This window comes from Drosophila mojavensis, unplaced genomic scaffold, assembly GCF_018153725.1.
Source record: "Drosophila mojavensis isolate 15081-1352.22 unplaced genomic scaffold, ASM1815372v1 contig_72, whole genome shotgun sequence".
NCBI classification, from domain to species: Eukaryota; Metazoa; Arthropoda; class Insecta; order Diptera; family Drosophilidae; genus Drosophila; species Drosophila mojavensis.
In genome coordinates, this window is record NW_025318897.1 from 2,806,377 (window position 1) to 2,819,361 (window position 12,985).

At 36.6% G+C, this 12,985-nt stretch overlaps 1 protein-coding gene and 1 long non-coding RNA gene across 4 annotated transcripts; one reads left to right on the forward strand and one right to left on the reverse strand.

Moving 5' to 3' along the window:
• Positions 1-1,884: 1,884 nt before the first annotated feature.
• Positions 1,885-4,385, reverse strand: LOC6585855 (N-acetylglucosamine-6-sulfatase). Of its 3 annotated transcripts, none has more exons than XM_002011443.4 (4): positions 4,298-4,385; positions 3,533-4,229; positions 2,844-3,484; positions 1,885-2,753 (listed from the first exon to the last, which is right to left on the reverse strand). In XM_002011443.4, exons 2-4 carry the CDS (start codon positions 4,221-4,223, stop codon positions 2,604-2,606), a joined length of 1,482 nt encoding a protein of 493 aa, XP_002011479.1. In that variant the 5' UTR covers positions 4,224-4,229; positions 4,298-4,385; the 3' UTR covers positions 1,885-2,603. The 3 variants fall into 3 exon arrangements, with proteins under 3 accessions (XP_002011479.1, XP_015016320.2, XP_032588850.1); XM_015160834.3 differs by having other exon boundaries at positions 3,995-4,206; positions 4,298-4,374; XM_032732959.2 differs by having other exon boundaries at positions 3,533-4,206; positions 4,298-4,374.
• Positions 4,386-9,664: 5,279 nt separating this feature from the next.
• Positions 9,665-10,484, forward strand: LOC122757409. The gene is made up of 2 exons (XR_006357442.1): positions 9,665-10,278; positions 10,381-10,484. It is a non-coding gene; the product is annotated as an uncharacterized LOC122757409 (long non-coding RNA).
• Positions 10,485-12,985: the final 2,501 nt, after the last annotated feature.

A 12,985-nucleotide genomic window follows, 5' to 3' on the forward strand; every position in this document is an offset into this window, starting at 1 on the left:
GCAGCGCTCACAAAAATTGAAATTTCTTCGTAGCGAGAACCCATGCCTTCCCTTCTGTGTGAAGAGTATACCGAACTTTTCAAACCGTTTGGCATGCGTTTTCGTTATTATTTGTGGGAAGGGTATGAAAGCGTTGGTGCGCATAATGAAAATGTTTTCGCGACGAGCATGCACACACACACTTACAGTATGCTGCATGTACTATGAACATTTGTATGCCTGTGTGCGAAGCTCTTTCTGCCTGTAGCAATTTTAAATCCCAGCATTTGCATATGGTCGATCTTGTGAAGTGCTCACATACATATGTATGTATATACATTTCATTGTGTGTACGCATGGGAGGCGCTGCTCACAATTTTGGGATATAACTTGTAGAAGCACTTGTATGCCTGTGTGCCTTTACATGTGCGTGTGTGTATGTGTTTGTATGTATGCATGGGAGATGAACATTGGCGTGTGCCTCCCTCAACTTAGAATGGTGTGAACGATTTTGGGCTTTAATTGAAGAGGCGCGCTTATGTTTAAGTACCTGTTTTGATTCAATGATCGTGTGTTTACCTATCAGAATGAATATTTTTTAAAAAGGTGGTACCTGATTAATACAAATCTTTGTAAAAATGATCAATTTGACCTGTTTACGTATTCATCTTTTTAAAAAAGTGTCAAATTGACCTGCGTATGTATGCACAAGTGCAAGGGTTCAAAAAACACATCCCATTTTGCCCACTGGGATTAAACAGGTACCACATTTAAAAAAACATTCATTCTGATAGGTAAACACACGATCATTGAATCAAAACAGGTACTTAAACATAAGCGCGCCTCTTCAATTAAAGCCCAAAATCGTTCACACCATTCTAAGTTGAGGGAGGCACACGCCAATGTTCATCTCCCATGCATACATACAAACACATACACACACGCACATGTAAAGGCACACAGGCATACAAGTGCTTCTACAAGTTATATCCCAAAATTGTGAGCAGCGCCTCCCATGCGTACACACAATGAAATGTATATACATACATACATACATATGTATGTGAGCACTTCACAAGATCGACCATATGCAAATGCTGGGATTTAAAATTGCTACAGGCAGAAAGAGCTTCGCACACAGGCATACAAATGTTCATAGTACATGCAGCATACTGTAAGTGTGTGTGTGCATGCTCGTCGCGAAAACATTTTCATTATGCGCACCAACGCTTTCATACCCTTCCCACAAATAATAACGAAAACGCATGGCAAACGGTTTGAAAAGTTCGGTATACTCTTCACACAGAAGGGAAGGCATGGGTTCTCGCTGCGAAGAAATTTCAATTTTCGTTAGCCTACTTGTACTCACATGCAGTACATAGTACATGTAGCAAGGGACAGTGTGTGTGTGCATGCTCGTCGCGAAAACATTTTCATTATGCGCACCAACGCTTTCATACCCTTCCCACAAATAATAACGAAAACGCATGGCAAACGGTTTGAAAAGTTCGGTATACTCTTCACACAGAAGGGAAGGCATGGGTTCTCGCTACGAAGAAATTTCAATTTTTGTGAGCGCTGCTTGTGCTCACATGCATACATACATATACATATTTGAGAGAGCAGAGAGCATCGTGAGAGAGAGAGAGAGCAAGGGAAACATTCAGCGCAGAGGGATCTTTTGTTCAACAGTCGACCATCTCGGTCGAGCGCATGAAGCGAAATGTTTGTGCTTTCGTATATTTTCGTAGCCCGAACCCAAAAAGTGAAGAGCCGAGCAAATACGAAGTGTCTGGGAGATAACTCCCGAAAAAAAGTGTGCAAAACGCTTTACACTACTTGTCCGGTCTATGTGTTCTCTGGTTAGTGATTAAATGCACTCAGTTTTCTCCTCTTTTTTTTTTCTTGAGTATTTAACGCATATTTCTGTTAGTTATATGTTATACGCAACAAATTTTTTAAATAATTTTTTTAAACAAAAAAATTGTAATGTAAGAAAGAAATTATAATGTAAAAATGTAAAGCGTTTGAATTGTGTTTTTTTATTATAAAATGTATTAAACATACTATTTTGACGATTAATTGGGTTTTTGTTGATGTTTATCAATTTGTAGTGAAATGCGAAGAGGAGAGATGCTGACGAGCTAAAGCCTTTCCACACAATGGCATCAAAAAATCCAAAATCGGTGATTATGACTTTACTTATTTTTGCCACGCTCTGCCGGCAGAGGCCCTACTGTGCGTCGTAATAGCCGGTAAGAAAATCGTCGGGCTAAGCGGATTGTTAAAAGTGGAAACGTACTAGGCGGTGTCTCTTTCATATAAGTTTGTTTGGGGACCAGCCAAACCATCGAATTTACGTCGTTATAACCGGTTAAACGCTTTAAGTGAAGTCGTTATAACCCGATTCCACAGTATTTTTAATCAAACCAAATCCACCCCCCTTACAAACTAATTTGCATTTTTGAAGGTATCACTTTAATTTTTAATATTAAATTGCCTTATTCAAATCAAATTAAAGCTAAATACATAATTACCAATGTTGATTGTGACTGTGAACCAAAATCGCTAATGCAGCACTTTGTGAGCGCGGCTCGTATTAGTTAATGAAAAAAAAAAAATAATTAATAGTTAATATGGCACGATTTTCCTGCGCATACTGTGAGATTTCCTATTAAAAATCCGTATAAAGTACGTTCACTTGGAAGTAGTTCATAACCGATATTCTTTAATTGATAGGGGTCTTGGATCAAGTCATATGCCTCAATAAAATTCTAGACAAAAAAAGTACAATTTATTATCGTAATATATAATAAATATTCGTATAATATATATCGTAATTAATAAATATTCAACATAGTTACCTCGGTATCATAGAACTCACAATAAATGCGATCCAGCTTATACCGAAAATCTCTAATACACGTGTATGTATTGTTCCACGCATCTTGGCAATGACAATCTGCATCTAGCGTACATTGCGCTAAATGGTCTGTCTGCTTCCCTGGACACTCTGAATTATATGTTTCGTCATTTCCTTCACCCCAATACTCAACGAGCAATACTCGATGTTGTGATTGTCGTTTCGCCGGATGCAGCTGTAGCAACTCATCTTTAAAAGAGCGGCCATCAACATAATTGGGGACTGATAAGCCGACCCATTCTAAAATGGTAGGCATCAGATCTACCAAACTAACAGCGAAGTTCATTAAAATACTGCCAGGTACATCTGGTCCACGAATAAGTAATGGCACCTTAATGTCAGTCTGATAAGGTTGTCGTTTATCAAACGGCTGTGCAAACTGACCCAAGTGATAACCATTATCAGAAGTGTAAATGATATAAGTATTATCGAGGCATTGATATTTCTTAAGTAATGTTATTATGGCCACCATCATTTCATCAACTGCGAGAAGTGTTTCCCAGCGTTTTTGGAAATACTTATCAACTGTGAGCACAGTGGAATTCGGCAAACGCTTGGCTGTTCTAACCAGCCAATGTTTATCTGCAGAAATAAAATAAGTTTAAATATATAATATCAAGCAAGACATACCTTTACTAGGAGCGTTAAAACTTGGAGTACGTAACGCTCGGACATGGGAAAATACACCTTTATGCCGCGGTGCTGGAGTGAAAGGCGCGTGAGCGGCTGGGGGTGAAATCATTGCAAAAAAGGGATTCTGGCCTTTTCTCACATTATGAATAAATTTTAACGTTCGGTCTCTTAACATATCAGTTAAATAAATATCCGCATAGCTGACATTTCTTCTATTTTCACGTATTGTATAGTTATAGTAGCGAGAGTTTCCGTGAAGGCCATAAAACTTATCCCAACCGGGCGGAACTTCAGCGCCCTTAAACTGATTTAAATACTTTCCAGCAAAAAATGTATGATATCCATGCTTTTGCAACAACACTGGCAATGTGCGTAGCTCAGATAGTGTACGCCAATGATGCCCATTGCAACCACCATTTATCGAATTATTAAAAGTCAGATGGTTATGCGCATACTGACCTGTTAATAGGCTTGCTCGCGCAGGACAACAGAGTGGTGTGCTTGTATATGCATTCGTAAACTTTGTACCATACTCAGTAAGCAATTCTGTAGTTTTTTGTAGTGGATGCAAGCCATGTAGCTCTACGTCCTGATCATCAGTCAATAATAAAAGTACATTCGGTACCGGCGATTGTATGAATCCAATTGTCTGATCGATGCAAAATAGAATACTGATATACAGAATCATATTAATCTATATTTGTTATACAAAATATGATGTTTTCATTTTAGAGTCGTTTGGTAAATAAAAGGCAAAGTTACTTCTTGAGGATTCTGTTTCCGTTTACTATTATACTAGTATGAACTAAAGGTGGTAAAAACATCTATGATATTTTCGATGTATCGATGTATCACATTTTACGAAAACATCGATGTTTGATAATGACTATCGATGTTTTCTTTGTATACATACAGGGATTAATCAGGTACTACATAAAAAAAAATTCATTCTGATAGGAAAACCCACGATCATTGAAATAAAATCATATACTTAACCACTGACTATAGAACATATAGACTAGACATGTAGAACAAAGTTTTCTACAGCAGAAAATGTTAAGTTGGTCGACCACTATACTTCGTATTTGCTCGGCTCGGTCGCTGGAGGTTCGAGCAGTGAAAATATTGCACCACAAAGTCAGTGCGCTGGAAGCGCTCAAACGAGATGGTTCCATTCTTATATTAAGCGCAGCTTTTCGCTATTTGTCCTACTCTTGAGTGAGCAGAGAGCATTGACAGAGAGAGAGAGAGCGCAAGGGAAACATTGAGCATCCAGTGTTGCCGTTTTTTCCCGAGAAAAAATAGCTGAATCAGGACAAAACTAAGCAAAAATAAGCTGAATCTCAGAAACAGTTAGCTGAAAAATAAGCTAATATTTTAGAATTGTTTTTTTTAATATTGTAATAGATAGATACGCGTACAAATATTGTAACAAACATTTCATATTCATGAAAAGCAAAACGAAAATAATTGATATTTTAACATTATACATTTTAAATGTTTACATTGATAATAAACACTGACCAAACAACACATAGACTAGACATGTAGAGCAACGTTTTTCCACGCCGCAAAATCTGTGTAGCAGGTCCCGGCCAACTTCGTATTCGCTCGGCTTGGTATTGGCTGGCTCGGGTAATGAAAGATAGCACGACGAAATCAGTGCGCTCTAAGCACGCAAACGAAATGGCCATGAATGCGCTTTGCGTTTTTTGTCTTACTCTCCCTCTCTCTCTCTAACTCTCTCTCTCTCTCTGTGGGCTCTCAAATCATGAAGCTCAGCAGCGCACAAAAATTGAAATTTCTTCGCGACGGTCCCCGCTCTTTCCTTTTGAGTAAAGAGTATACCGAAATCTTCAAATCGTTTGCGACATTCATGCAAACAAAATGTTAGCGTTTCGATATATATTTATGGGAAGGGTATGAATGCGTTGAGGCGCATAAAGAATATGATCTCGCGACGGGCATGCACACACACACTTGTAGTCCCTTGCCACATGCATGTATGAGCATTTGTGACCTGCGTGCGTTACTCTTGCTGCTTGTAGCAATTTTAAAGCCCAGCATTTGCATTTGGTCGGTCTTACGGACTGTCATAACCACTTTACACAGATGTACTATGTATGAACATACATACATATGTACATAAGTACATTTATATATTATTATTGCTAATCATGTTTATAAATGTGTTTATATCCATAAATAATTATATATAATTAAAATTATTTTATACACATTTTTAACCGAAAAAATTATCGTAAAACACTACTAACTTTATTAAATGCTTTGCAATATATGAAATACACATGTCATATTATACTCAAGCTTTACTCATTATTTTCAAAAATTTCTAATTAAGTCATAATGGCCCATTTGATAGTCACCCTACGATTCAAATCATACAAAATTTACAAACTACTAAATCCAGAGACAATTAGCTTGCCATCCCATACAAGCATACACATACACAAATGTATGTATGCATGTGCTCACTTCACAAGGCAGACCAACGGCAAATTTTGGGCTTTACAATTTGCACAGCCTGTTCTGCACAGAAAGAATACATTTTCGCGACGAGCATGCACACACACATTTACATCCTTGGCACGTGTATGTGCTTTTGTGTGCGTGCGTCGCGAAACTCAATTCATTCTCAGTATTTTCGTCAATCATCAGTTACTGTCCCGTTTTACATGCATGTATGAGCCCTTATGTGTTAGTATGGGAAACTATTCTTGCTGCCTGTGGAATATTGTAAGTATGTGTGTTCATAATACGTGAACATTGGCTTGTGCTTGCCACGGGCTTTTAATTGTGCGAGCGATTTCGAATTAAATCTGCAGAAGGGAGTGTTAAACGACCTTTTTTTATTACTTTGTGTGCTTTTTATTGCTAAGAATCGTGCCAAAATTATTAAAGTTTTTTTTAAAACTATGGCTGAGACAAGTGTTATAAAAAAATCAACTGATGATGTCAAAAAATGTTCACGAAGAAATGGCGGGAAATGCATAATTGAAACGTGTGGTGCGAGTTATAGGCAGAGTTCCATGCATTTTCCGGTTAGATTATTTGCGTTTCCGTCTAAAGAATTTCAGTTAAACAAGTGGATTAAAGCATGTAATTTACCAAATAATTTCGACCCAAAAAGGTCTAGAATATGTAACAGGCATTTTGAACGGAAATATATTGGTAAACGTTTTTTAAGAGTTAATGCAGTTCCAACTTTAAATTTGGGCAATTCAAATTTGCTCTCAAATAATAATGCTGACGTAAGTGATGACATTTATTCAATAGATTTTCAGGAAGAAAATATTATTCCTTATAGCTATACAAAGAAAAGTTTAGACAAAGTAGTGGATGGCTTTGTGAAGCCATCTGACACAGAACAGCAGCATCCGATCAGCAACATTCCAAATCCAAGTGACGAGGAAGATAATTTGGAGAATTTTTTGAGCTTTGACAATAGCTTAAAAAATCAATTGTGGCAAGATTTAAGTGCCGGTAGGTCTTCTTTTTGCTCAAATTGTTTGAAAAGAGAGCAAAATGAGCTATATTATAGGAACAAATACTATGATATGGGAGTAGACCTCAAAAAATCTCAGCAAGAATTCCTTAAATTAAAGAAGAAATATTTAGCTTTAAAAAATGCCTCTAGACACAGAAACATTTATTATAGAATTAGAAAGGTAAAAAAGCATGTTAATGTCTTCACGACAATTAACAATTTACCTCATGTTTCTGAAAATTCAAAAGTATTATGTAGAATGCTTTTGAAAAATAATCATGTCTATAATAGTGCTGAAAGGGCAACTGCCCAAAATATTAATTTTTATTCAGCTAGGACATATGGATTATCTTAGGGATGTTCTTAATTTAAGACTCCCATGTAAGAAATCTTTAAATCGATGGGCGATTTTGAAAAATTTAGTTCCTGGATTTAATCCAGACTTATTAGAAAATTTGCAGGGCATTGTTGAGAAAATATGCCGTATTAGTTTGCGATGAGCTCAAAGTAAAAAGAGGGCTTCAGTACAATTCATCTCTTGACGAGATACAGGGATTTGAAAACGATGGTGTAAAACGAAGTAGGTTTTTAGGACAGCAAGTCTGTGTTTTCCTTGTTAGGGGGCTTTTTGAGAACTGGAAGTATGTTTTAAGCTATACGGTTTCAGCCCGTGGCATAAATCATACTGACCTAAAAAAAAAATTTGAAGAAAATATTGGACTGTCGCAAGCATTAGGGCTCAATGTCAAAGCCGTTGTTTGCGATCAGGGATCCAATAATAGAGCAGTGTTTAATAGATGGGGTATTGATTTCAATAATCATAGCTTTGAGGTTAATGGTGAAAAAATTTTTGCCATATTTGATGCACCGCATCTAGTTAAATCCCTTCGAAATATTCTTTTAAAGAAGAATATTTCAACACCAGAAGGTACAGTTTCATGGGGAATAATTAGAAAATTATATGAAACTGAAACCAAGAATTTAACACGTTTATGTCCGAAATTAACCTTAAAGCATGTCAGTCCGAATTGCTTTGAAAAAATGAAAGTGAAATTAGCAACACAAATCTTTAGCCACAGTGTAGCTGCTGCGATACGCACTGTTGTCGAAACAGGTGGGTTTGCCGATTGCAAAGACAGTGCAGTTGCAACGGCAATATTTATAGATAAAATTAATAACCTTTTTGATTGCTTAAATAGTCATGTGCTATTTGATAGCAATCCTTATAGATGTGCTCCTAGGGAGAAAAATAATATTCACGAATACCTTCTGGAAATGCGTGATTATTTCAAAAATCTGCATTATCCACACAAAGTGTATTGCATTGATGGGATGATAATTACAATCTCATCGGTAATTGCTTTGGCAGAAAATATTTGGAGTGACAACAATGATCTTTTCTTTATTGCCACATCCAAATTGAACCAAGACCCATTAGAAAATTTATTTTATTTAATTAGAAGTCGGGGAGCGACAAATACCAATCCCACCATTTTTGAATTTAATTCTATAATATCAAGAATGTTATCTATGAAAATATTAACATCAGCATCTGTGTCTGGAAATTGCATTCCAGATGAGGATCTCATGTTGGCCAATATCATAGAAGATAGTGGGTCTCAACTATCTGTATTTCATGACCAATGTAATTCACGTCATACTGCTACAGATATTGAACCTGATGCTGATTTAGAAATAGAATTGTCACGATTGCTAATATACAAAATGCTTTTAATGAAAATGCATTGCGATATTTTGCTGGCTATCTTCTACACAAGCTGTTGCAAAGAACAGATTGTGAAGTATGTACAAATCTTTTAAAGTCATCAGATGAAATGCAGTGCTCTTCTGAGTATTTAATACTCAATAAAAATTATCATTATATAAATAAATATCTTAAGTTGAAAGCCCCTTCTGACCTTTTCTATAATATGATAAAACTGCATTTCGAAACGTTTAAGACCATTTTTGAAAAGAAACCATATATGCCACGTATCAAAGAGAAAATTGTTCTGTACTGCATGCACGCTACAGCAAAATCGTCTTTAGATACTGAATGGTTTTCTCCCACCCACCCTTGTTTTGAGCATAGGAAATTTATTCTTAATCAGTTTGTCTTAATTCTTATTAGGAAGAATTGTAAATGGCAAACTGAAAAAATTGTTGGTAAAACCAGCATAAGTAAAAGGAAATTAAAAATAATACATCAATAGGGAACTTTACTTTATATTAATTTTGGCACAATTCTTAACAGTAGAAAACAGTGAGGTTTTAATGAAAGGTCGTTAACACTCCCTCTGCAGATTTAATCCAAAATCGTTTGCACAATTAAAAGCCCTTGGCAGGCACAAGCCTTATTATATGTATGTATGTAAGAAAGTACGTATATATATGTATATACATACATATGTATGTATGCATGTACATACATATATACTTACTTACAATATTTCATAGGAATATTTCAGCAGCATAGCGATTCTCACATACATATGTACATACATATTAGGGCTGCAAAACCATCGGTAGAGGTTACCCTCGATAGATTTATCCATCGATGGAATGAGCCATCGATACTATCGATAGTTCCATCGAAGATTTGAAGTTTTTACAAATGAATAAATTTTAAATAATTTCGATCATACATCCAGCATAAAATGATTCGTGCAATTTTGTATAAGAAGACAATACAATAGTAATCGGATATTTATGTGATGGTTGTATATCTAATAACATATATATTGTATTACATATGGATAAAATTGGATGCGTCATCCTCAGAAGCGGTGGGCAAAAATCTAGTAATACTAGCAGCAGCTGTGGAAGACTTAGAATTATCAAAGTGCGCCACAGTAGAACGCGAAGCAGAAGCGCCATCTTAAATGTACATAATATAATAAAAAACAAACTTGCACTTTAAACATCAGTTTGATGGCCTTAAAAATGTATCCATACATTCTTACGAAGAACCACCAAATATCATTGAAATATAGCTATAAAAGCTAATCACAATATAATAATATTATTAACTTAATGTTTATATATATATGTTATGTTATATATGTATATTCCGGAAAATGCTTACATGCGTCTCTTTGCGCCACCTAGTAGTAAATTATCGATGGATGAAAAAAACCATCGATATATCATGAAAGCCCAAATCCATCGATACTATCAATAGTCTGCATCGATGGATTTGCAGCCTTAATACATATGTAATTAGATATGTATACATGTAAGTAAACACATATTCATTAAGCACAGAACATTCGTATATCCTTCATACAAATAACAATAATCTTAAAATCTTACATTGTCTTGTAAACTCTTTCAACAGTCTGGTATATGTACTCTTCAAGAAGAAGTGCAATGAAGGGAAATGGACTGGCTTGAGCGGACAAACATATGTACATATAAATTTACAAATTATATTATTCCAATGTTATTGAATTATCTTTGTTTTTATTATTGATTTGTTTATTGTTTATTTATTGTTAATACATATACATATATTGAAGTTTATGTTTTATATTTATTAAGTTAATCAAATAATATCAAACAAATTCCTATTTAAAACAATTGTTTTTATGAATTGATGACTTCGGTAGGCAAGCACACGATCATTGATACAAATTAAAAGGTACTTAAATAGAAACGCGATTCTGCAATGCGAACCCTAAATTGGTCAACCAATTCCAAGTTGAGGTAGGCACACGCCAATGTTCATGTCCCCTGCATACACATATGCACATACACACACGTACATGTAAAAGCCCACAGGCATACAAATGCTTCTACAAGTGCTATTCCATAATTGTGAGCATCGCATCCCATGTGAACACACACACAATCAAATGATACATGTACAAGACCGACCAAATGCAAATGCTGGGCTTTAAAATTGCTACAAGCAGCAAGAGTAACGCACGCAGGTCACAAATGCTCATACATGCATGTGGCAAGGGACTACAAGTGTGTGTGTGCATGCCCGTCGCGAGATCATATTCTTTATGCGCCTCAACGCATTCATACCCTTCCCATAAATATATATCGAAACGCTAACATTTTGTTTGCATGAATGTCGCAAACGATTTGAAGATTTCGGTATACTCTTTACTCAAAAGGAAAGAGCGGGGACCGTCGCGAAGAAATTTCAATTTTTGTGCGCTGCTGAGCTTCATGATTTGAGAGCCCACAGAGAGAGAGAGAGAGAGTTAGAGAGAGAGAGGGAGAGTAAGACAAAAAACGCAAAGCGCATTCATGGCCATTTCGTTTGCGTGCTTAGAGCGCACTGATTTCGTCGTGCTATCTTTCATTACCCGAGCCAGCCAATACCAAGCCGAGCGAATACGAAGTTGGCCGGGACCTGCTACACAGATTTTGCGGCGTGGAAAAACGTTGCTCTACATGTCTAGTCTATGTGTTGTTTGGTCAGTGTAATAAATCTGCCAATAGAAATTCTACAGACTCTCCGGTCTCATAATTTAAATATTCCTTGGTTGCGATCGATTTGAGGCAGTTTAGAAAAACTCTGTAATCAAAACATCATCTGTTATCTCGGCTCAATTCGGATGTAAATTTTTAAAAATATTAGTTTCTGTATTTCTTTAAATCTTTTCCCTTTGGTTGATATTGAGTTTAACGTATGAAAGCTCATCCTATTTCTTATTTAATATTTTATTAAACTGATTTGGCTAAAGCACTAACCAGAGAACACATAGACTAGACAACTAGTGGAAAGCTTTTTGCACGCTTTTTCTGAGGCTTTAACACCCCAGACAGCTTCGGATTCGCTCGGCTCCTCACTTTTAGGTTCGAGCTACGAAAATATAAGAACGCACAATCATTTCGCTTCATGCGCTCGACCCGGTCGAGAAAAAATTTCTTCATTAAATAAAAATGCGGAAATAAAGCAAATTATTCATTAAAAAATCCACAATTCCCGCTGCGCGCTGTTTTGGAATCATCTACGTAAATGTAAGCGCGCCTCTTCAAATAAAACCCAAAATCGTTCACACAATTCTAAGTTGTCGTAGGCACACGTCAATGCTCATGTCGCATGCATACACACATAAATATACACAAACATACTCACATACATATAAAGGCACTCAGATGCTTCTACAATGATAACCCCATCATTTGTGAGCATCGCGGCCCCTGCGTACACACAATCAAACATATGTATGTAAGTGTGAGGAGTTCACAAGATCGACCTAATGCAAATACTGGGCTTTAAAATTGCTACAGGCGGCAAGAGCCTCGCACACAGGCTTACAAATGCTCATAGTACATGTAGCAAGGGAGAGTGTGTGCGTGCACGCTCGTCGCGAAAGCACTTTCATTATGAGCACCAACGCTTTCATACCCTTCCCACAAATAATAACGAAAACGCAAATATTTTGTAGGAGCTTGGCAAACGGTTTGAAAAGTTCGGTATACTCTTCACACAGAAGGGAAGGCATGGGTTCTTGCTGTGACGAAATTTAAATTTTCGTGAGCTGCTGCTTGTGCTCACATGCATACATACATATACACATTCGAGAGAGCAGAGAGCATCGAGAGAGAGAGAGAGCAAGGGAAACATTGAGCATAGAGGGATCTTTTGTTCAAAATTTCACCATCTCGGTCGAGCGCATGAAGCGAAATGATTGTGCGTTCGTATTTTTTCGTAGCTCGAACCTAAAAGTAAGGAGCCGAGCGAGTCCAAAGCTGTCTGGGGTGTTAAAGCCTCAAAAAAAGCGTGCAAAAAGCTTTCCACTAGTTGTCTAGTCTATGTGTTCTCTGGTTAGTGGTAAAGCGTAATCGTTGTATATGTCATCGAACCACTGAGTCAAATACAAGTTCCGAGCCACCACTAAGCGGAATTTTGTAGTCGATAAAAAGATAAACAAAATGAAAAAACCCTGAACCACAGTATGAAAATTGATATTTTTATAATA

What these genes read in the sequence shown, in the direction of transcription:
- LOC6585855 (XM_032732959.2), bottom strand. Translation starts at nt 4,359, where the DNA reads ATGTTTTTACCACCTTTAGTTCATACTAGTATAATAGTAAACGGAAAC. An exon ending in GGAAACAGAATCCTCAAGAA is followed by an intron (nt 4,207 to 4,297) that starts GTAACTTTGCCT and finishes TCTGTATATCAG; the next exon opens with TATTCTATTTTGCATCGATC. An exon ending in GTGAGTTCTATGATACCGAG is followed by an intron (nt 2,754 to 2,843) that starts GTAACTATGTTG and finishes TTTTTTGTCTAG; the next exon opens with AATTTTATTGAGGCATATGA.